The following is a 25,113-nucleotide window of genomic DNA, read 5'->3' as shown; positions in this document are numbered from 1 at the left end:
GTTCGCGAGCCTTTTCCTGTCTACCTGGCCAGTGCATCTGAGTTGAGAGTCCTGTCCAGAGCGGTCACAATGCAGCACTCTAGGATAGTTCCTGGAGGCCAATACCATCTAATTGCATCCACAGTACCCCAAATTCGAGCCAGCAAGGCCGATTTCAGCACTAATCCCCTTGTCGGGGATGGAGTAAGGAAATCGATTTTAAGAGCCCTTTAAGTCGAAAAATAGGCTTCGTCGTGTGGACAGGTGCAGGGTTAAATCGATTTAATGCTGCTAAATTCGACCACAACTCCTAGTGTAGACCAGGGCTTAGTTTAATGTTTATCCTTACCAGAGAGTTTGATTGAAGTGCTCCGTAAATCTGCTCAGGTTACAAAGGCTGGTGAATGTCCACTTTCCATTTAATTTCCAATCAATAAACTTGCATTTCTCAAGAAAGGGTCTTGAGCAGTGCAAGAAGGTATATTCCTAAAGTTCAACTCATGGAGCTGGGGGAATTTCGTTGAGGCCTTTCTCTGTGATTCATGCGTGGCTCTGGGAGCATTCACGGAATCTAGCTGGATATGAGGCTCCACACGCAGTTGTACTGAGTTGTAAGAGCACCTGGAGGGGTTTGCTGCTTGCTACCAGTCTGGCATTGTGAGAGACCACCCAAAATAGAGAGTAAAGGGGATACAGCGGTCCCACAGTTACAGGTTGCACCCCGGGGGTCCCGTCAGACCTCCGCATTTGACAGAGTAACAATATTTTAAGGCAAATGAGGTGATGAAGGAGGCCGTGCAGATGACAGCTCTGGTGGAAGGGGTTTCTCAACATGTGTGCAAGGTTTAGCAGGTGGGGGTGGGATCATGTTTGGGTGTGCAGGGCACTCATTGTGAGGCCTCGAAGGAGGACAAAGACAGTTATACTTGGGGTGGTCCTTGAAGTGCACATGGACATAGCCAGCCTGCTGCCATGGTTACCACTTCACTTGGCTAGCAGCTCCATCAGGAGCCCAGACTCTGCAGGGGGGTTACAGAAACCAGCAAAACATCTGCTTTTATAACCTCACCAGAGACTCTGGAACAGACGCTGCAAAAAGCGTCACACAGTCACCCTCCTTTCAGGGGCTCTTCCCTCCCCATACCCTGGGGAACTCCCTGCCAGGGGGATCTTCTTCTCTTTGTCTTTCATGCTTTGATGATCCCTGGTCTCAGAGGAAGGTGGGTGTGATGCTGCCAGTGCTGGGCATCGCAGCTGCCTCTCCGCCCCAGGCCTGAGGGTCAGAGCTGGGGGCAGAGACAGGAGACGTCTGTGCCGGGATCGCGGAGGGTCAGGATCTCCCAGCTCCTGCTGCTCTGAGCCTGGCCCAGCTGCCTGGGGAGGGGGCTCCCCCTACAGCTGCCCTGTACGATGGGGCTGCTCTGATTGGGTCGCACCATCCTGGGGCTGATCAATGGTAAGACCAACCTGATTGGTCAGGAGCTGAGTGGGCAGGACTTAAAGGGCAACTTTTTACTCTTTCTGAATTCTGGTTGGCCAATGGAAAGGGTGAGGGGGCGGGGCTTAGGAAGGAGTCTTTCCCAAAAGGTTATTCCTCATTCGTCCGTGGCAGGGGTTGGAAGTGTCTAGGCCATTCTCCCTATTCTTGCTGTAGCTTGGTGAAGGGTAAAGGGCAAGGGGTGGAGTTTAGACAGGAAGTCCCACCCACTGGTTGTTTCTCACTGGACAAGAGGTGGGTCTTCGGACAGAGTCTGTAGCAGGATTTCTGGCTCATTCTCGATGCTGATTGGTCAGGCAGAGCGGATGGTGGGTGGGGCCACCTGTTTGAGCAGCTGTGACGAGCCCCATTCATATCATGATCCCCCTTCTCCGTCTTTCTCTCTCCTGTAGCTTGCGGAGCTGCGGTGTCACAGCCGCTGGCTGCGGGGATCTCGCCCCTGTTCTCAGAACCAGCCAGAGCCTGACAGAGCTGAACCTGCGTGGTAATAATCTGGGAGATGCCGGAGTGCGGCTGCTGTGTAAGGGCCTGGCACACCCGAACTGCAAACTGCAGAGACTGGAGTAAGTAACAGCCGGCAGAGAGAGAGAGAGAGGCTACTATCTGGAAAACCACCCATCACAGGACCTGGATATCTCCGGGGATGTGTTACAATAACTGCATCTGTGTACCACCCCTGGCTCTGTGAGTCCAAATCCAACCCCGGGCAGAAATCTGAAGTAAAAGAAGCAGGCATATTGCTCCAGTCTGCCTCTGTTACAGGGGGATTTGTAACATCATTGGAAGGAATGAGGCTAAACCACAATACCTAAAATCGAAACATCTCTTAACACAGCAGTGCCTGTTTCCCCCGGAGCGGAGACGGGCAGCACCACCAACCATAAGAACACTTTGTTTCAATTTCGCATTCCCTCAGCCTCTCTCTCTCTCTCGCCACAACCCCCTGTAGCCCAGCCACTGGGGGAGAAGAAACCCATTACAATTTAATTAATAATAATAGAGGTAAAATTGCTGAACATGGTAGAATTCTATGCAAAGGACATTGGCCCAATACCATACAATGCCAAGCACAATGCACAGCTGTAATTGTAAATGTGGAACTGTTTTATGAATTTGCCAGGGGGCCGATTAGATTTTAAAGCTGAAATGTAATAAACTAGATTAGCCAATCTGAAATGCGTTTAGCCAAAGAGTGTTAACAGGCTTCTGATATTGTAATGTAGAGAAGCAAAAATTCACATAAAGTTTTAATTTGATTTTCTCTAGAGGGTGCCAGACTCTCTGTTGGAGGAACTCTCGAGCGGTAGGCATCCTGGCGCAATGATCTGAGCCCTGGTTTGATTGCTATCTGTGGGTGTGTCCACACTGCAATTAAAAACTGATGGCTGGCCTGTGTCAGCTGACTTGGGCTTGCGAGGGCTGTTTAATTTCAGTGTAGCTTTCCAGGCGTGGGCTGGAGCCTGAGCTCTAGGACTTTTGAGGTCAGAGGATCCCAGACCCTAAGTTGGCAGCCAGAACCTGGAAATCTACACTGTAATTAAACAGCCTCATATCCTGATCCGTGGAGCCCAAATCAGCTGGCACAGGCCAATAGTTGGTGTCTAACTGCAGGGTAGACACACCGTGTGAGCACAAAATGCTGCTGAAATCTGTCACCTTTAAGAAAAGCTTTTTATCCCCTGAGACTGTATCTTGGGAACAACTTGGTCAATCATACAACAGTCTGGAACACTTACAGAATCCCAAGCACCCGTTAGGCTCACCAACTTTCAAGGCAATCTGACTAACCGTGTGGATTTTAAAACAGTTAGAAGAGTGGAATTTTAAACAGAAGCCTGGTCTAAACCTTAACTATAGCATCACCCTGCTATAACAGACCAGAGAGACAAAGGATGGGAGAAGGAAATATAATTATTCCCATTTTCCAGATGGAAAATTGAGACCCATAAAAATAGACTGACTTGCACAAAGTCACATGGGGGAGTCTGTGGTAGAGCCAGGGTTTTAACTACAAGAGCATCCTTTCTCCTGCAGAGAACTGTTGTCATTCTCTTGTGTTTTTTGTCTCAGAAATGTGCTTTTTGGATTGGACACAGCCTCTCTTTTATATGGTTGTGCTTTTTTAAGTAGGGCTCCTTAACAATCAGCATTTAAAAATTAGGGCCAGTGCTACTGATGAATTTTCTGACCATGATACACGTGATCTGTTGAAGTGTGTCAGAAAAATTCAAAAAGCTCTGACTGCTCACCAGACCAGACACAAACAAACATCTGAAAGCTATAAAGAGGCAAAACAAAATCCAGGTAGAGTTGCCTGGAGGTGGAGGGTGGCCGTCTCCCAAATATTTTTGAAATGTCAGGTGCCATTTCCAGTATATTTGAAGGTCTTCAGACATTTCAAAGGCAAAATTCCATGCAATAAGACTAATAAGAGCATTCATGGTGTTCATCTGGAGTTCTGCACTGGAATAACTTTCTAGTGTCTCAAATTACATATTGTTAATATAGAAGTGCATCGAAACCAGAAGACCCTAAATAGATATGATTGCTTGTCAACAGATGCTCCTGATTTTACAAAGGTGATTCTTTTTACTTTTTCTTCTATTAAAATTCTTCTTTTTAGAAACTGAATGCTTTTTCATTGTTCTTAAGATCCAAGGGTTTGGGTCTGTGGTCACCTATGCAAATTGGTGAGGATTTTTATCATACTTTCCCCAGGAAGGGGGGTGAAAGGTTTTGGTGAGGATTTTGGGGGGAAAGACATTTCCAAACAGGCTCTTTCCTAATAAAATAAAACCAGTTAGATGTTTGGTGGTGGCAGCGAACGTCCAAGGGCAAAAGGTAAAATAGTTTGTACCTTGGGGATGTTTTAACCTAAGCTAGTAAAAGTAAGCTTAGGAGGTTTTCATGCAGGTCCCCACATCTGTACCCTAGAGTTCAGAGTGGGGAAGGAACCTTGACATGCTGGCAGAGTGGTGGGATCAACTTGAAATCATTTTGAGATTTTTTGAACCAGAAGCACAGATTTGAAAATGAAGTGAGCTGTAGCTCACGAAAGCTTATGCTCAAATAAATTTCTTAGTCTCTAAGGTGCCACAAGTACTCCTTTTCTTTTTACACATTGTGTATCACCCAGCATCAACTTGAGTCAATGGGAGAATGTATGGAGGGACATGAGCAGTGCCAGGATTAAGTTTCCATTCAGATTTAGTTAAATCAGGACTGAAAACCCTTTATTTTACACTTAACATTGTGTTAGAAAGAAAAATCAGGTTATTCTTGCCTCTGAGCTCAGTAACGATGGACTCTTTCCTCACTTTCGCAGGTTTCCTCTCTCTCTCTCTCTCTTTTAGCCTATAAATCTTGTGGGGTTCTTCTCTTTTGCTTCAACTTGGATGCCCTCTTCTCTTTACCCCTCCCCAAATTAGGCTTCATCCCCTCAGATTCCCACATATGCCTTCGGGTTTTTCTCCCCCTCTTCAACTCAATCTTAGAATCTCTCCCCTCCCTCCATTGCAGGCTCCTCTTTTTCTGCCTCCAAAATATATTGGAGTCTCCTCAAACCCTTACAGACTCTGGGTGTTCCCCAAGGCATGGGGGCGTCTCTCCCTTGTACAAATTCAGGGGCTTTTTCTCTCCCAAATGTTGAGGTTTCTGTCCTGTGACACTCTACACTCTGAGGGAGCACCCTGTAACCCCCTTATTCATCATTTGTACGTAATTGTGATATTGCATATAAAGCAGGCCATGTAAGATATCACGGGAAAGGTTATGATCTGCTGAAACCCATTGTTCCATCTAAATTTGTATATAACTAATTAATATAAAGTTATGAGAATTGTGTTATATGGGTGTCACTAAAATATGCTGTGGGTTTGGGAAGTGCCCAGACACTAGCTCCCGGTGTTTTATGAACCGTAACATCCAGTGGGGTGAGACAACTGCTTGCTCTAAATACACCTAGTGTCTTACAGGTTTAAGATTCAGACTGTGCACTTGTTTTGTTTTCTTTGGTAACTAACCCTGACTTTTTGCCTATCACTTCTACTCACTTAAAATCGACCTTTTGTAATCAATAAACTTAGTTAAATGTTTATCCTTACCAGGGAGTTTGATTGAACTGCTCCGTAAATTTGCTCAGGTTACAAAGGCTGGTGTGTGTCCACTTTCCATTTAATTTCCAATCAATAAACTCCCATTTCTCAAGAAAGGGTCTTGAGCAGTGCAAGACGGTATATTCCTCAGGTTCAGCTTGTGGAGCTGGGGGGATTTGGTTGAGGCCTTTCTCTGTCATTCATGAGTGGCTCTGGGAGCATTCACACAATCTAGCTGGGTGTGGGGCTCCACATGCCGTTGTACCGAGTGGTAACAGCACCTGCAGGGGTTTGCTGCTTGCCACCAGTAAGGCATTGTGACAGACACCCCAGAATAGAGAGTAAAGGGGGCACAGTGTTCCCACAGTCACAGGTTGCACCCCGGGGGTCCCGACACACCTTCCCATTGGGCAGAGTAAGAATATTTTAAGGCAAATGAGGTGATGACGGAGGCCGTGCAGGTGACAGCTCTGGTGGAAGGGGTTTCTCGACATGTGTGCAAGATTTAGCAGATGGGAGTGGGATCATGCTTGGGTGTGCAGGGGGCTCATTATGAAGCCTTGAAGGAGGACAAAGACAGCCATCCTTGCGGGTGGTCCTTGAAGTGCACATGGTTATAACCTGCTGCCCTCGTTACCCACTCAGCTGGCTGGCAGCTCCATCAGGAGCCCAGGCTCTGCAGGGGGGTTACAGAAACCAGCAAAACTTCTGCTTCTATAACCGCACCAGAGACTCTGGAACAGACCCTGCCAACAGGGTCACACAGTTGCCCCCTTTTCAGGGGCTCTTCCCTCCCCACACCCTGGGAAACCCCCTGCCAGGGGGATCTTCTTCTCTTTGTCTCCCCGGCTTCGGTCCCAGGTCTCAGAGGAAGGTGGGTGTGATGCTGCCAGTGCTGGGCCCACAGCTGCCTCCCCTCCCCAGGCCTGGGGCTCAGAGCTGGGGGCAGAGACAGGAGACGTCTGTGTCCTGCAGGGAGCAGCAGAGCTAGTGCCGGGGGCGCGGAGGGTCAGGATCTCCCAGCTCCGCCGGCTCTGAGCCTGGCCCAGCTGCCTGGGGAGGGGGCTCACCCTACAGCCTCCCTGGAGCGATGGGGCTGCTCCGATTGGGTCGCACCATCCCGGGGCTGATCAGTGGCAAGACCAACCTGATTGGTCAGGAGCTGAGTGGGCAGGACTTAAAGGGCAACTTTTTACTCTTTCTGAATTCTGGTTGGCCAATGGAAAGGGTGAGGGGGCGGGGCTTAGGAAGGAGTCTTTCCCCAAACGTTATTCCTCATTGGTCAGTGGCAGAGGTTGGAGGTGTCTCGGCCCTTCTCCCTATTCTTGCTGTTGCTTGGTGAAGGGCAAAGGGCAAGCGGTGGAGTTGAGACAGGAAGTCCCACCCACTGTTTATTTCTCACTGGACAAGAGGTGGGTCTTCGGACAGTGTCTATAGCAGGATTTCTGGCTCATTCTCAATTCTGATTGGTCAGACAGAGGGGTTGGTGGGTGGGGCCACCTGTCAGACCAGCTGTGACGAGCCCCATTCACTCATTGATCCCCCTTCTCTGCCTTTCTCTCTCCTGCAGCTTGGGGTACTGCGGTATCACAGCCGCTGGCTGCGGGGATCTCGCCCCTGTTCTCAGAGCTAGCCACAACCTGACAGAGCTGAACCTGTGGGGTAAACTGGGAGAGGCCGGAGTGCGGCTGCTGTGTAAGAGGCTAAAACACCCGAACTGCAAACTACAGAAACTACAGTAAGTAGCAGCCGGCTCCCTTTAGTCTGTGCCTGGTAACACTGATGCTGTGAGTTAAACTCAGGGTACCAGGAAGGATCACAACATCCTACAGTGCACGCAGTGGGCTCAGGCCCCTGTTGAGCAGGGACAGCAGCTGGGCAGCTGCCCTAAAGGGAAAACCAAGAATCCCAATGACTCAGGGTAATCCTCTGGTGGCAGAATGCAGGTATAGCCAGCTCTGTACCACCCATCACCGGATCGCCCTGCCCCCATGTAGTGGGCGTGGAGGAGCATGGAGGTGTATGTCCAGGGCAGAGTGCACGGTGCTCCACCTCTCCTAGGCTGGCACAGCATCTGGAGTACCTTAGGGCAGCCGTGAGGTTCCTCTGTGTTAGACCAGAGGCCGTTTTGGCCCCCACTTGGCCCAGGATCAGGGCAGTGCAGAGGTGACTTATAACCAGTTTCTTCAGTCTCCTCATCAGCGCTGAGTGTGAAGTTGGCGCAGCTTCTGGTGGCTTTTAGCAAATCCCAGATGCAGAATTATTTTGAGACAAAAAACAACAACAACAACAATCCAGTATTGCCAACATGAAGACATCAAAAATCCTGAGTTAGACCCCTGAAATCATGAGATTTTAAAAAAAATCTAATTGTGTTTTTTTAGTGTCTTTAGACTTTCTAACTCCCTTCTACTCCTTTGCCAACATGTGTGAGATATCAGGTTTAAAAATCAATCTGCAGTGTACACAGAAATTCATGCCTCTCCCTGGTTGCTCAGATGGAGACTGCATTTAATCTGTCCTCATCCATCATGTAGAGGAACGTCTATCCCTTTCTGATCACTGTCTTGACTGTGTCCCCCCACCCCACACATTTATTTCCTTGGAGAAATCAAGGGCTGGACTGTGAATAGTCTGAGAACCACTGACCTAGTTAATGCCTCATGAGTCGCACTCACATATAGAACCTATACTACTTGTTAGGGTTGATGAGTGACAGATATACATATTAAAGAACTTGAAAGGTATTCAGGTAAGGGTATAAACCAGGAGTGGGGAACCTACAGACTGTGGTCTGGATCTGGCCCTTTGCTCATTATCATCTGGCCCATGGGCCACATGTTCAACTCGCCCACTGGTGGGAAAAGACACCAATGTTCGGGGCTTCCCGCCCCAGCAGGGAAAGCCAGCACTCGTGGCTCGAGCCCCATGGGGGGCACCAAGGCTCAGGGCTTCCTGCCCACAGGGCTGTTGCTGCGAGCACTGGCTTATCCCACCACAGGTAGGAAGACCCGAGTCTTGGCATCCTCCTGTAGGCCTGGAACCACGAGCGCCAGCTCGCATCCCTGTAGGTGGGGAAGCCCTGAATCTCAGCGCCCCCACTCCCAGGGCTGGAGCTGCATGCATTGGCTCATCCCACTGCGGGGGGAAGCCCCAAGCCTTCGTGCACCCATGGGCAGGTGAGTTGAATGTGTGTGGCCCACCATTTATTTTTTCAGTGGGTCAATGGCTTCTATTGCAAAAAAGGTTCCCCACCCCTGGTATAAGCAATAAAGTCACACTAAACTCCTCACAGTCCCTATGTCCTGTCTATCCCCCAAACCAGAGTGGCAGCCATTTTGCCTGTGGGCATGGCTTCCATCTCATTTAAACAGCGGGAGATGGCAGCCAACTTTATCAAAGGACAGCCTCACTTCCATGAGCAGATGGACTATAGGGAAATGGCAGCCATATTCCTGGCTTCAGACTCATTGGCAGTAATAGGAGATGGCAGCCATTTTGAATAAGGGAAAATTTGGAAGTTTTTGCCTTTCATCATGTTTTCAGGTCGAGGTGGGGAACTGTCAGTATTGCAAACTCGAGTGATTTTAGCACAACTCTTCCATGTGGTCCAGCCATTAGAGAGGGACAGAGTCATACTAGGTAAGGTGGGTTATGCTAGCACATCCCTTTCCTTAGACCAGGACTGTCAAGCTGTCTGGGGGGGACTTAGGAGCATGGACAGCTGCCAAGAGACAAGTCACTCACCAAGGGCGATTTGCATCCTCGATCTCACACCAAAGACACTGGCATCCAATCCTATAGTAAGCTATTGAGAGATTCATTACTAAGGGTATATCTACACAGGAATATAAGCCCAGGCTCAAGCCTAACTGCCCTTGTGTCCACACATCAATTATGTTAATCTAGGACTCAAACTTAGGGTCCAGGACCCTGCAGGACTGGAGCATCCGAGCCCGTGTTAAGCTGGGACCTAGGGTCCGAGCCCTATTTCTTTCCTGTGTGCATTTGGCCCTGACTTGACTCGGGTCCCTCCAGATGTATCCCAGAGTTCCTTGGGGCAACTTCCTTAGTCCTCTCTATGCAGACAATCAGTGGTGCAGTCTGTTGCACTCTATTACAAACAGAAGCCACATTGCCCTTTGGAAACGGCAGCAGCTCAGATCAGCGTTAACCCACTGTCTGCTGAACAGCGGTCTGCCAGCACACTGTCAGCGAGCCTGCAGGGTTCTCAATGGAGACTGATCAGAAGAAGCTTTTTGCAAAGAGAGCTGCTTCCTGGTCCCAAGAGCACAGCCAGATTTTGGTGCATGCTGCCCAGGTGCCCCTGCACACACAGCCCGAGGGAGGCCAGAGCTCCCAGCTCAGCACGGCCTGGGGAGGATGACCCCTAACACCCTGGCTGTTCCCCCTCCCTACAGGGCAGCCACTTGGTCCCCACTCCACTCTCTGGCCCCCCTGCACTCCCTGGGCTGTGTGTGCAGGGTGCCTGGGCATCGTTCACTGTCAGGGCAGCGAGTGGGAGCCAGCCCCAAAACCTCCCCGTAGCCTCCTGCAGTGGTAGCTCTGTCTATGGCTCCTCCTCACTGCTCTGCAGAGCTTGCCTGAAGCAGGGAGCAATGCTGACTGGTGGGAGGCAGCTCCCAGCTGCCAGTATCGGCATTGGCTCCATGGGTGCTCCGGGGCTCAAGCACCCACAGAAAAAAAATAGGGGGTGCTCAGCACCCACCAGCCATAGCGGTTCCGTGCCCTGCGGCTGGTCACCCATCACTTGCCAGGGTGGGCCCCGTTGCTGGTGGGGTGGAGCATCCACTGGGAGAAATAAAGTTAGTGCCTGTGGCTGCCAGGATGTTGGGGGTCATCCCTCCCCCAGCCATGCTGAGCTGAGAGCCCTGCCACTCCTTCCCCCTTTCAATAGGGTGACCAGACAGCAAGTGTGAAAAATCAGGACAGGGGGTGGGGGGTAATAGAAGCTTATATAAGAAAAAGACCCAAAAATCGGGACTGTTCCTATAAAATCGGGACATCTGGTCACCCTACCTTTCAAAGGCAGATTCACAGTCCGCTCTCTGTCCCTTTCTCCATGGGCTCCCCCTGCCCTCCCTGGGGCTGTGTGTGCAGAGGTGTCCAGGCAGTGTGTACTGTGAGAGCAGTCAGTGGGAGCCAGCCTCTAAATTTCCCCACAGACTCCCAGGGATCCCTTATCCCTGCCTCCCGGGCTGTGGCGGGACGGTGGAGCACACTGCACCCCAAGCTCTTCGGGATACACTTCATTGCTCTGCAGCCGGCAGGAGCCAGCCTGAGGTGGGGGTGTGTTTTTCCTCCGAAACCTACAGTTTATGTCAAACTTCAAAACAAAAATAAATAAAAAACCAACCACACAAAACCACCTTCATTGAACAGCCCACTTTAAAAATTAATAATTGCAAAGTTTCAGTTGAAGAGTTTGGCTGCCCTGGAGACTGACGTCCTAATTATCCTCAGAACAGGGGCACATGGGCATTTTCCTGCCAGTGTGACTCAGCCTAGAGGTGGAGAGCCCAGTTCTCAGATTAGCTGGCCGTTCAGTATCTTGACAAACTGCAGTCGTTCCATTGAGACAGCCACCAAAGGAGCTAATTATGCAGTTTCTGTACTCATGGGCTCCTTACGGGCACCTGAATCCCATCGACAGCACCGTCACAGTTAGGAAATAGGGTGGGCAGTAAGTAGAGTGCAACACATTCATAGTGCTGGAGTGTTGACACTGGAGGGGGAGCGGGCGCTAGGCACTCTGGGATAGGGTTACTTTTACTGCGGTCTGTGAACTGCAATGTGGGTGCCAGAGTCCCAGGTTCAAGCACAGGTCAGAAAATTCTTAACCTAGGGTTAAACTGCAGGGTAGATGCACAAGCTCAGGGTTTCTAGACACAGGTCAGGTGACTCCAGTTCCACTAACCCTAGGCTTCCATTCCTGTGTAGAAACACCCCCAGAAAAAGAAATGGAAGTTACTGAGAGGTTAAAGCAGGTAAAGATATATATACAGGGGAGTTACAGTCTATAATTTCAAAAGGTAGCAGAGATGGAGGTGATCAAATCACAGAACAGGGAACCAGTTGGATCACGTTACAATTCAGCACAAAAGGAGCAGAACTTTAGAAGATGTACAGAGCAGGAAGGAGGCATGCGTGGGAGTGGACCACTTACTAGTGGTAACTAAAATGAGAATAAAAATAAGAATTCAAACAGTCAAAAGATGAAGAATTTTTCCTTGTGTCTGCATTTATAGCAGCTGCTCACAGAAACCAAGTGGTCAGGATGGCCGTACATGGGTTCTTTCTTCATGGCGGGAAAAGAGGAATGCACTTAGAGACTGTTCTTTGTTCTCACACACAATGGCCATTTGCTTTCAATGTGCAGGAATTAAGACCTTTCTGTTAGCCGGGCCGGATTTCCAATTAGGCACAGTAGACACGTGCCTTGTGGCGCTGTCATTCTAGGGGCACCTAAAAATTCAACATTTGCCACTCCCGGACCCCAGCAGGGGGAGGGGCAGCTGATGGGGAGATGGCCTCACGCAGCCCTGCTGAAGTGCTCCTGCCAGCAGGGAAGGCAAAGCAGCCCCCTGTGCCGGGGAAGAGCTCAGCGGAACAACACAGGGGGCTGTGCCAGCCAAGTGGGTCCTTAGGGAGCCCGGCCTGGGTAGGCCCCACTCCTGTTCCTGCTCCAGCCTGGCTGATCGCTGTTCCCGAGGGGCCAGAGCGATCCCTGACTGTCCCTGGCCATGCTGCCAGCTCAGCCCGGCAGGTACAGTCACCTCCCAGCAGGGTGAGTGTGGCTGGGGGGAAGGGCACAGGAGAGTGGGTCTCTGAGGGGCTTGTGGGCCGGAGGGGTGCTGGGCATTGAGGGAGCTGGGGGGATGCTGAGCAGTGGGAGGCTTGTGGGGGGTGCTGGACACTGGGGGGTTGTGGGAGGTGTGGGAGGTCTGTGTGTGTTATGTTGAGTCGCTGAGCAGTTGGGAATTGTAGGAGGCAATGGGCAATTGTGGTGGGGCTGTGCGGGGGGGGGCGGGCACTGGGCAGTGGGGGTGTGCGGAGTGTTGGGCAGTTGTGGTGGGGGGGGTCTGTGGAGGCATCTCTGGGTGGGGGGGGGCGCTGAAGATGCTGTGCCTAGGGGCATGTAAGGCGTAAATCCAGCCCTGTCTGTTAGAGTTCTTAATTTGCATTACACACAGCTTCTTTCTTGTTTGATGAGTTACTTCCTTACAGAGGCATATTCAATGCAAATGTTTGCTATTCCATTAGAACAGGGTACAGATAAGTGAAAACAATGCATGCTACCTCCCACCAGATTTTCATGAAGTTTAAATACTAAACACATTCTTATACATTTACATCTACTTTGAACGATACTAAAATACCAGTCAGCTGGTCTGGCTTCCAGCTATGAGTTTGTCAGTTCTTAGCTGATGCCTACGGCCTTGACCAGAGCTTGCCCTTGGTTTATCAGCATCACAAGCACCATGCTGTGAACTGGAGCCCTGGCTCTTGCTCTACCAACCTGGCTGCAGACAGACAAACCCCATTCTCCTGAACTGGCTGTAAAAGTAAAGTGAAATGTTCCTGTCTTTCTGCAGCCAGGGTGGAGTTTGAGCTCCCACCTGATTTCAGCAGTGTCAGGCCAACTCTGCAGCCCCACAACAGCTGCTAAAAACTCTACTCCTTCAAGAACGGTGTTACTGAAGCCTGTGAGGAGGGGGTGTGAGGAGCACATGAGAGCTGAGATCATGCTTCTTCCGTGGATTCTGTGAGCTGGATTTTGCAGCCCCTGCTCCCTGTGAGCGCTGAGTAGCCCCACAGCGATCAATGGGACTGTCTGTGTCAGTAAGTGCTCACCCCCCTGAGCAAGGGCTGCACAATCCAGCCCTTTCTGTGCAGAAAGGACATTGCTGTCCCTGCTCAGAGCTCACAGTGTCAGTGTGTGCTGAGGGGTGCGGAGCAGAGGCCAGGCTACAGACTGCACCAGCATTTCTCTTCCCCCCCACCCACCCCACAGGGGAAAGGCACCTGCTGGCAGTCAGCTCAGCAGGCAGGGCGGTGACAGTGACACAGATCCTGTGGGTGCAGCGCTGAGCTTCAGGGGCTGTGGACTCAGATGTTGTGTCTGCAGAGAGAATTAACACGTCCTTTTCCTTCCCTGTTTTCCTCACAGCTTGACGAAAGGGTATTTAAGTGAAGAAATGCGGGCAGAGCTGGATGCTGTGAAAGACACAAAACCTGACCTGGTCATAGAGTTACTGGACTGGTGGGCGGGAGCCACTGCACCAATGCAGCTCTGACCTGGCTGCCCTGCTGCTAGCTGAGGGAGCAGCTGGGGGAGCGGGAGAACACCTGCCCCTGTTAAAATTAAATCCTGCCAGCCCCAGGGACTCCAGCAGCACATATCAACATCTGTGGCACGGGCTGGGTAGAGATTGTCCGGGCCAAGCCTCCTGCATGAAGGCAGGAGGCTTAGGAGTAGGAGCTGGGTTTGCTCTATTCTCACTGCAATGGGGTAATTGTTTTGGGGGAGGCGTGGGAGGGGCAGGAGGGAGAAAGGGGATCAGGGCCACGGCGTGGGAGAGATGTGGGATTATGAGATGGAGGGGGTCTGGTAACCTCCCTTTTTCAGTCTGTGCATGGGGGAGACTCAAGAACCATCCTTGTGTCCGAAGGGGAACTGTCCTTCTCTTACAATGGTTCATACTATTACGTGTATATTTACAAGGGGGTTGTAATTTTACACAACTCCACAGCTATTAAGTCGGCATTTTTCTGTATCCATCTCCAACAGAGGTTTATCCTGGATGTATATGTGTGTCAGTTTTGCTAGAGTTCAATAAAGATCATGTATCAAGAAATAATTCTGCACTTTTAGAATTTCTGCTAAATGCATAAGAATTTTCCCATTCTCCAGGCCGGGGGGGGGGGGGGGGGGCGGAGTCCTCAGGGATGTTTCACAGAGATTTTGTCATGGTCCCAGTTTCTTATCCATTCCAGTCAAGACTTTCAGAAGTGTGTGCTGGCAAAATGACAGTTTGGTTGGCTAAAAGGGGAGGGGGTTGTTTTTCCCCCATTTCTCTGGGTGCTCCTGGCTTTTTCCGAAAAGTGGTGAGGGTGACAACAAAGGACCCAGACTATCCAGTTGGGAGGGGAGAACAAAGGCGCAGGAGAGAGAGATGGTTCAGGACAATGTGGCCGATCACCTGGTATTTTCAAAAGCCCTAACAGGCACCCCGTGGACCCAGACAGATGCTGCTGTTCTAGTTAAGCCTGGTGCATGACTGAGGAGGCACAAATGAACACACTCACCTCACAACCTGGCTCATATGGATACAACACACATGCAGGACCCATTACGCAACAATTGAGATACCCCCAAACACACAGAGTGTGTATTTGTTTGTGGGTTTGACCAGGCGGGAGGAGGACTGAACTTTCCTTAGCTCTGTGCTAAGAAGTGTTAGAAGACTACTGCGTTTTGAAAGATGGTAGTTCATGCAGTGGACGGAGAATGATGTAATGTGGAAACCTCTTCACCAGATGAGTCCAAATTTGAACCAGAAACTCTACCCTGGACCTTCTACTGGCCTAGCAATTTCCAGGTAATTACACCAGTGGATTTTAAAGAACTTTGAAAACTGAGCTGTTCTTGACAACTGCAACAGAACCCCCCCTGTAATTGAAAAGTGGCCTCAGGGAGAGTCCTAAGCTAGTTCACACACTGTGAGTGTGGATGAAGATCCATTACACGCTGAGTGGCACCTCTGCAGCTTTCTCATACAGCACAGTCTTATCAAAAGAGTTGAAAACAGCGCAGAAGGGTGAGACGTTTTAGGGAGAGTCCCAGGACTACTGGTGAAGTTATTGAACATAAAATCTGAGCCTCCGGTGCATGTGGAGGTGGATTTTCCTAGGCTCTGTCTGTCTTCAGGTGCTTGGAGTGACAGCAATGCCTGGCTGAGGTGTGAATAGCAATGAGAGTGCAGAGAAGGTGTCACCCACCTGTTTTCAAATGTTCCTCATCTCTCATTGTACTCTGGGGAATGCGTAGAGCATCTTATGTCAGCGTTTAACATGTTTCTGCTCTCTGAAGACGTGTGTATTTGTTTCCCTCCATACCAAAGGCAACTTAGCTCAGCAGCCATCAACTGGATTTTTCAGTGTGTGAATTTGTAGCGATTGAAGCAGGCCCTGCAGCAGTTTATCCTGTTAAACCTGGACTGGTTTATATGGTAATTCCTCTGTTATAGGACTGGGATGGAGGTAATATGTTGCTGGGTCACAAGGGCCAAATTCTGCCCTCGATTACATCCATGCAGATCCACTGACCATAGAGATTACGCCTGGACAAGACCCATGATCTTCCTGCCAGCACAGGGCTGTTCCTGCAGAAGCCAAAGGGGCTCGACAGGGGGTGTTGTCGTTGTCGATCCCAGAACCTGGCTGGCTCGTGCCGACGCATTGCATGGCTGCAGCTTACAGCAACTGAATCCCGCTGCTGCAAATGGCAGTGATGCAATTGTCTAGTGTAGATGGGACTGCAGGGGTGAGTTGTCTCTGGCTCTCCATGGATGATGGATGGGCAAATAGCACAGCTCTTAATAGAAGAGCAAGGCCCAGGTTCTCGATCCAGCTGTGGCCCCTTGATGCTGCTGCATTGGTGTGAAGAGGCTATAGAGCCACTCAGCCAACTTCCTGAGGGTTCCCCCGCACTGGAGAATCCCCAGGTGCCTGAGCGCTGGCACCGTGGCTCCTATTCACCCCACTGCTGTCCCCAGTGCAGGGGGTGACAGCAGGGGAAAGGCGGGGAGGCTGGAGTTCAGCTGACCCTGGCAATCCCTGGCTGCTGGAACATCCCCCTGGGGTCACAGGCAGCTGGGCACAACCTAGAGCAGCGCTGCAGGTTCTCTAAGTCCCGCCAGGCCCCAGGGTGAGGGGAACACACAGGGAGCTGACAGCCACGTGTGAGCCTTCCACCTTCTCCCCTAAACTCTGTCCCTGCACCAAATGCAGCTTGGCCAGACCAGAGAGTCTGGGCCTGAGGTCTCTAGCAGTGGAGGGCTGTGATGGGTTTATAGCAGGGGTAGGCAGCCTATGGCATGCATGCCAAAGGCGGCACATGAGCTGATTTTCAGTGGCACTCACACTGCCTGGGTCCTGGCCACCGGTCCGGGGGGGCTCTGCATTTTAATTTAATTTTAAATGAAGCTTCTTAAACATTTTAAAAACCTTATTTACTTTGCATACAACAATAGTTTAGTTACATCTTATAGACTTATAGAGAGAGACAGTCTAAAAACGTTAAAATGTATTACTGGCACGCAAAACCTTAAATTAGAGTGAATAAATGAAGACTCGGCACACCACTTCTGAAAGGTTGCCAACCCCTGGTTTAGAGAATAGAGGCTGGGAGGGCTCCCTGCTTTGTAAATAGGCTGGGGAACAAGAGCTGGGTCCCATGGAGACCAGGAGAAAGGGCGGGTCTCTCTGGGCCACCTCTTGCAAATATGGATCAAATTCCACATCCTGAGCTGCTCATAATAAACCCAAGGAGCGAAGAGAAGGAGTGGGGTTTCCTGGAAAGATCAGCGCTGCTCAGCACCAGGAGCGAGGTCTTTCCCTGCCTGATAAGGAAGAGGCCTTTCCTGCGCACAGGGTTCTCACGCAGGGCCCGTTACCGCACAAACAGCATGTGATTAAAGGTCAGTGCTGGAGTCCCCACCTGCTGTGAGCTAGGGGCTGGCAGGAGGAATCAGCCACTGCTCACAGCCTTGCCCCACAAGGGACTTGAAATTACTCCTTCCTGAACAATGTCAGAGAGAAGGGAAATCAGTGGCAGCTGGAAGTGGAAGTGGGGGAGGGGGATGGAGTGAGCACTGAGAAGGGAAGGGGAAACAAGCAACACATGCAGGTGTGTGGCTATAGATACTGACCCAGAGGGAGGTGATGCTAGGGAGCCAGTGCACCTGGGGCAGGGTGTGGGCTCCAGAAGGCAGGGGAGCAGAGGCAGGAAGAGGAGCTGATGCAGCAGGATAGGAATGAGGAGGAGCTGAAGAGGCCAGGCCAGCAAGGGGGTGCTGGGGAGACATCAGAGGGAATTGGGCAGGTGTGATAAGGCATGGGGCAGGCCAGCCCAATGGGGAGTCCTTGCTGGAGCCCAGGAGGACATGCAGCAGCTGTTTGCTGGTTAGGAGGCACCCAGTTGGGCACCCAGAGCACTGGTTGACAGGGGCAGGCAGGGAGGGAAGAGCTGCTGCTTCGTAACTCCAAAGGGTTTGCAGCACCCAGAAGTGCTGCAGTGACAGTGCCAGGGCAGGGTGCCATGGTGCGGTGCTTCCACACTCGCTATCTGACCACAGGGCAGTTAGACCCAGTGCTGTGTGTGGATACAGGGTAAATCTTTGCAGTTTCAATGCCCTCTGGGTACTTATACCAGAGTTCTTGGCACAGCAATGGATCATGAGAAATCAGGCAAGGCATTCTGGGAGCCATAAGCAGTTATGGGAGATGGTGTCAAACACCCATAACCCGCCAGGCAGTGTGACCGTTTCCATACCCTACTCCCAGAGTGTTGCCCCAGCTGGACAAAGAGGGCTCACTGTCTGCTCAGAGCAAAGCAGGAGCAAAGTGTAACAGCACCAAAAACCAGGAAATGAACCTGTCTGTGCAGGGCATGTGGTGTGGTCAGGGTGAAAGCTGGAGGCATGTAGGTAGGAATAGCGGTCAGTAGGTTTCCGGTATAGGGTGGTGTTTATGTGACCATTGTTTATTACACTCTCACAAATCTTGGGAGACAGGCCAGTCCTTGCCTACAGAAAGCCCCCCAACCTGAAGCAAATACTCACCAACAACCACATACCACACAACAGAACCACTAACCCAGGAACCTATCCTTGCAACAAAGCCCGTTTCCAACTATGCCCACATATCTATTCAGGGGACACCATCACAGGGCCTAATAACATCAGCCACACTATCAGAGGCTCGTTCACCTGCACATCCACCAATGTGATATATGCCATCATGTGCCAGCAATGCCCCTCTGCCATGTACATTGGTCAAACTGGACAGTCTCTACATAAAAGAATAAATGGACACAAATCAGATGTCAAGAATTATAACATTCATAAACCAGTCGGAGAACACTTCAATCTCTCTGGCCACGCAATCACAGACATGAAGGTCGCTATCTTACAACAAAAAAACTTCAAATCCAGACTCCAGCGAGAAACTGCTGAATTGGAATTCATTTGCAAATTGGATACTATTAATTTAGGCTTAAATAGAGACTGGGAGTGGCTAAGTCATTATGCAAGGTAGCCTATTTCCCCTTGTTTTTTCCTACCCCCCCCCCCAGACGTTCTGGTTAAACTTGGATTTATGCTGGAAATGGCCCACCTTGATTATCATACACATTGTAAGGAGAGTGGTCACTTTGGATGAGCTATTGCCAGCAGGAGAGTGAGTTTGTGTGTGGGGGGGGGGCAGAGGGTGAGAAAACCTGGATTTGTGCTGGAAATGGCCCACCTTGATTATCATACACATTGTAAAGCGAGTGGTCACTTTGGATGGGCTATTACCAGCAGGAGAGTGAGTTTGTGTGTGGGGGGAGGGGGGCGGAGGGTGAGAAAACCTGGATTTGTGCTGGAAATGGCCCAACTTGATGATCACTTTAGATAAGCTATTACCAGCAGGAGAGTGGGGTGGGAGGAGGTATTGTTTCATGGTCTCTGTGTATATAATGTCTTCTGCAGTTTCCACAGTATGCATCCGATGAAGTGAGCTGTAGCTCACGAAAGCTCATGCTCAAATAAATTGGTTAGTCTCTAAGGTGCCACAAGTACTCCTTTTCTTTTAGTCTTATCAAAAGAGTTGAAAACAGCGCAGAAGGGTGAGACATTTTAGGGAGAGTCCCAGGACTACTGGTGAAGTTATTGGACATAAAATCGGAGCCTCCAGTGCATGTGGAGGTGGATTTTCCTAGGCTCTGTCTGCCTCCAGGTGCTTGGAGGGACAGCGATGCCTGGCTGAGGTGTGAATAGCAATGAGAGTGCAGAGAAGGTGTCACCCACCTGTTTTCAAATGCTCCTCATCTCTCATTGTTCTCTGGGGAATGTGCAGAGCATCTTATGTCTGCTTTTAACATGTTTCTGCTCTCTGAAGACATGTGTATTTGTTTCCCTCCATACCAAAGGCAACTTAGCTCAGCAGCTATCAACTGGATTTTTCAGTGTGTGAATTTGTAGTGATTGAAGCAGGCCCTGCAGCAGTTTATCCTGTTAAACCTGGACTGGTTTATATGGTAATTCCTCTGTTACAGGACTGGAATGGAGGTAATATGTTGCTGGGTCACAAGGGCCAAATTCTGCCCTCAGTTACATCTGTGCAGCTCCACTGACCATAGAGATTATGCCTGGACAAGACCCATGATCTTCCTGCCAGCACAGGGCTGTTCCTGCAGAAGCCAAAGGGGCTCGACAGGGGGTAACTCAAAGTGGAATTTGACCCAAACACACTCTGGGTGATTCTCCCCTGCACAGCCCCATGTCCAGACAGCTGCGTTTCAGCAAGGCTGGTGTGAAGATGGGTGTCCAGATCCCGCACCAGACATGAAGGGGTTAGGGATCTGCCATGGATTCGTGTAGCCCTGCACTGCCGCACCTGCCAGGCACGTCAGGACTGGAGGGAGGCTCAAAGGGGAGAAGCCCGGCCCTGCAGGAGGTGGTTCTGGGAGGAGCACAAACCTCTAGTCCCCAGCTCCAGGGGAGACACCTGGCCGAGGACAGAGCCTGCTCCCATGACTGCGGATGGTCCAGGCACCCTGAGGGGAAGGTGAGTTGCGCTAGAAACAGTCGTCTCACGACACTTTCTGGGGGCGCCCAGAGGACATTGAGCGGGGCTGTGGCTGGCCAGAGGCTCCCTGAAGGAGTCACAGACATGTTGTTCTTGTCGTTGTCGATCCCTCGAGGTCGAGGATGACTCTTCCACAGGTTTTATAAAAAAACCTTGTTCCTGTGAAGGAAGCCTGCGCGTGAGTAGTTTAATGTGGAGGAGCCGCTGCACACCGACAGCCACACAAATCTTGATGGAAGAGGCACCTGTGTCCGGTGGCAAGGAAGTCCAAGACAACCACGGGTTTCTCCTCCATTGCAGCCTTCAGCCGTTGAGGGATGATTCTGCTTCATCTGCCTGTTCTGCTGTTAAGGTCTTTGTAAGGCTGAAGGGACCTCAAGAGGTCATGTCGTCCTCTCCCCCATGGCAGGGTTAAGGAGGGGAAGGCCCACGGCACATCTGGGACGGGCTGTTTGCTTTTCTTGGGGTTTTACCCTTCTCTGGGCCTAGAAGGGGTTAGCTCCAGTGGAACCAGCCGGAGAGGTGAGTTTCTGTCTCTCAGCCTGTATTGCTGACAGCCTGGTGCCAGCTGACGAAGGGCTGGGTGATACAAGACACACTTGTATCCCAAAGGGGGCGCTGTGGAGGGAACATGCCCTGCACAGACAGGTTCATTTCCTGGTTTTTGGTGCTGTTACACTTTGCTCCTGCTTTGCTCTGAGCAGACAGTGAGCCCTCTTTGTCCAGCTGGGGCAACACTCTGGGAGTAGGGTATGGAAACGGTCACACTGCCTGGCGGGTTATGGGTGTTTGACACCATCTCCCATAACTGCTTATGGCTCCCAGAATGCCTTGCCTGATTTCTCATGATCCATTGCTGTGCCAAGAACTCTGGTATAAGTACCCAGAGGGCATTGAAACTGCAAAGATTTACCCTGTATCCACACACAGCACTGGGTCTAACTGCCCTGTGGTCAGATAGCGAGTGTGGAAGCACCGCACCATGGCACCCTGCCCTGGCACTGTCACTGCAGCACTTCTGGGTGTTGCAAACCCTTTGGAGTTACGAAGCAGCAGCTCTTCCCTCCCTGCCTGCCCCTGTCAACCAGTGCTCTGGGTGCCCAACTGGGTGCCCCCTAACCAGCAAACAGCTGCTGCATGTCCTCCTGGGCTCCAGCAAGGACTCCCCATTGGGCTGGCCTGCCCCATGCCTTATCACACCTGCCCAATTCCCTCTGATGTCTCCCCAGCACCCCCTTGCTGGCCTGGCCTCTTCAGCTCCTCCTCATTCCTATCCTGCTGCATCAGCTCCTCTTCCTGCCTCTGCTCCCCTGCCTTCTGGAGCCCACACCCTGCCCCAGGTGCACTGGCTCCCTGGCATCACCTCCCTCTGGGTTAGTATCTATAGCCACACACCTGCATGTGTTGCTTGTTTCCCCTTCCCTTCTCAGTGCTCACTCCATCCCCCTCCCCCACTTCCACTTCCAGCTGCCACTGATTTCCCTTCTCTCTGACATTGTTCAGGAAGGAGTAATTTCAAGTCCCTTGTGGGGCAAGGCTGTGAGCAGTGGCTGATTCCTCCTGCCAGCCCCTAGCTCACAGCAGGTGGGGACTCCAGCACTGACCTTTAATCACATGCTGTTTGTGCGGTAACGGGCCCTGCGTGAGAACCCTGTGCGCAGGAAAGGCCTCTTCCTTATCAGGCAGGGAAAGACCTCACTCCTGGTGCTGAGCAGTGCTGATCTTTCCAGGAAACCCCACCCCTTCTCTTCGCTCCTTGGGTTTATTATGAGCAGCTCAGGATGTGGAATTTGATCCATATTTGCAAGAGGTGGCCCAGAGAGACCCGCCCTTTCTCCTGGTCTCCATGGGACCCAGCTCTTGTTCCCCAGCCTATTTACAAAGCAGGGAGCCCTCCCAGCCTCTATTCTCTAAACCAGGGGTTGGCAACCTTTCAGAAGTGGTGTGCCGAGTCTTCATTTATTCACTCTAATTTAAGGTTTTGCGTGCCAGTAATACATTTTAACGTTTTTAGACTGTCTCTCTCTATAAGTCTATAAGATGTAACTAAACTATTGTTGTATGCAAAGTAAATAAGGTTTTTAAAATGTTTAAGAAGCTTCATTTAAAATTAAATTAAAATGCAGAGCCCCCCCGGACCGGTGGCCAGGACCCAGGCAGTGTGAGTGCCACTGAAAATCAGCTCATGTGCCGCCTTTGCATGCATGCCATAGGCTGCCTACCCCTGCTATAAACCCATCACAGCCCTCCACTGCTAGAGACCTCAGGCCCAGACTCTCTGGTCTGGCCAAGCTGCATTTGGTGCAGGGACAGAGTTTAGGGGAGAAGGTGGAAGGCTCACACGTGGCTGTCAGCTCCCTGTGTGTTCCCCTCACCCTGGGGCCTGGCGGGACTTAGAGAGCCTGCAGCGCTGCTCTAGGTTGTGCCCGGCTGCCTGTGACCCCAGGGGGATGTTCCAGCAGCCAGGGATTGCCAGGGTCAGCTGAACTCCAGCCTCCCCGCCTTTCCCCTGCTCCCACCCCCTGCACTGGGGACAGCAGTGGGGTGAATAGGAGCCACGGTGCCAGCGCTCAGGCACCTGGGGATTCTCCAGTGCAGGGGAACCCTCAGGAAGTCAGCTGAGTGGCTCTATAGCCTCTTCACACCAATGCAGCAGCATCAAGGGGCCACAGCTGGATCGAGAACCTGGGCCTTGCTCTTTGATTAAGAGCTGTGCTGTTTTCCCATCCATCATCCAGGGAGAGCCAGAGACAACTCACCCCTGCAGTCCCATCTACACTAGACAATTGCATCACTGCCATTTGCAGCAGCGGGATTCAGTTGCTGTAAGCTGCAGCCATGCAATGCGTCGGCACGAGCCAGCCAGGTTCTGGTGCAGCAGGGCGGCGTGTCCGCACCGCACTCCCTGCTGCCGCTGGGCCGTATGATTCCTGGGTCTTTCGCTCCTTAGACAACAAACACAATGGGAAGGAACCACAAGGGCCCAGTGGGCTCCAAATAATCATGTTTGCTAACTGGATACAGCATGCGAGGCCTGGCTGTACACGGACTGCAGGGTTCTGAAACAAAGACAGTTTGGGCCACTGGCTGGCTCATAAACTATTTAAAGGGATACTGCCCGTGACGGGTTGGATCATAGAAACCCCCTTGGGAGCTGCCACCCGATGTGTCAAGGCTACTTCTGCTCCTGCTTCCCTGCCTTAGCAGCTTAGGACTTCAGTGCCCTGCCTGGTTTGAGCCAGGCCCACTAGCCTGCTGCAAACCCAGACCCAGGTCTGAACCATGTCCCCTAACAGCTGCAGGCTTAACTGAAAGCCAGTTAAGAAGTGTTCCTGCCTTTGACACTCAGATGCCCAACTCCCAATGGGGTCTAAACGCTAAATAAAGCCGTTTTACCCTGTATAAAGCTTATACAGGATAAACTCAAAAATTGTTCATCCTCTATAACCCTGATAGAAAGATATGCACAGCTGTTTGTCTCCCCCCAGGTATTAATACATACTCTGGGTTAATTAATAAGTAAAAGGTGATTTTATTAAATACAGAAAGTAGGATTTAAGTGGTTCCAAGTAGTGACAGACAGAACAAAGTGAATTACCAAATAAAATAAAATAAAACACACCCATCTATGTCTAATCCAACAGAATACAGATAAAATCCTCACCAGTTCCAGTATGCTTCCTTTTACAGACTAATCACTTTCTAGTCTGGGTCCAGCAATCCTTCACACCCCTTGCAGTTACCATCCTTTGTTCCAGTTCCTTTCAGGTATCTTTGGGGGTGGAAAGGCTTCCTCTTTAGCCAGCTGAAGACAAAATAGAGGGGTCTCCCAGGGGTTTAAATAGACTTTCTCTTGTGGGTGGAGACTCCCTCCTTTCTCCTGTGCAAAGTCCAGCTCCAAGATGGAGTTCTGGAGTCACCTGGGCAAGTCACATAGAATCATAGAATCATAGAATATCAGGGTTGGAAGGGACCTCAGGAGGTCATCTAGTCCAACCCCCTGCTCAAAGCAGGACCGATCCCCAATTAAATCATCCCAGCTAGGGCTTTGTCAAGCCTGACCTTAAAAACTTCTAAGGAAGGAGATTCCACCACCTCCCTAGGTAACGCATTCCAGTGTTTCACCACCCTCCTAGTGAAAAAGTTTTTCCTAATATCCAACCTAAATCTCCCCCACTGCAACTTGAGACCATTTCTCCTTGTTCTGTCATCTGCTACCACTGAGAACAGTCTAGAGCCATCCTCTTTGGAACCCCCTTTCAGGTAGTTGAAAGCAGCTATCAAATCCCCCCTCATTCTTCTCTTCCGTAGACTAAACATTCCCAGTTCCCTCAGCCTCTCCTCATAACTCATGTGTTCCAGTCCCCTAATCATTTTTGTTTCCCTCCACTGGACTCTTTCCAATTTTTCCACATCCTTCTTGTAGTGTGGGGTCCAAAACTGGACACAGTGCTCCAGATGAGGCCTCATCAGCGTCGAATAGAGGGGAATGATCACATCCCTCGATCTGCTGGCAATGCCCCTACTTATACATCCCAAAATGCCATTGGCCTTCTTGGCAACAAGGGCACACTGTTGACTCATATCCAGCTTCTCGTCCACTGTAACCCCTAGGTCCTTTTCTGCAGAACTGCTGCCGAGCCATTTGGTCCCTAGTCTGTAGCGGTG

General features: G+C 50.9%; 1 protein-coding gene across 1 annotated transcript in view; it reads left to right on the top strand.

The window, feature by feature from the left end:
• LOC141988758 (NACHT, LRR and PYD domains-containing protein 12-like) overlaps positions 1-13,981 on the top strand; it is a 161,599-nt gene extending 147,618 nt beyond the window's left edge. Inside the window, exons 12-14 of the mRNA XM_074954692.1 lie at positions 1,870-2,040; positions 7,142-7,309; positions 13,763-13,981. Coding sequence (XP_074810793.1) covers positions 1,870-2,040; positions 7,142-7,309; positions 13,763-13,889 — 466 coding nt within the window. The 3' untranslated portion in view covers positions 13,890-13,981. The remainder of the gene's footprint in view (positions 1-1,869; positions 2,041-7,141; positions 7,310-13,762) is intronic.
• The last annotated feature ends 11,132 nt before the right edge of the window (positions 13,982-25,113 follow it).

This window comes from Natator depressus, chromosome 6 (genome assembly GCF_965152275.1).
Source record: "Natator depressus isolate rNatDep1 chromosome 6, rNatDep2.hap1, whole genome shotgun sequence".
NCBI lineage: Eukaryota > Metazoa > Chordata > Testudines > Cheloniidae > Natator > Natator depressus.
The sequence above is the reverse complement of the archived record's forward strand: the minus strand, read 5'-3'. Positions and strand labels throughout refer to the sequence as shown.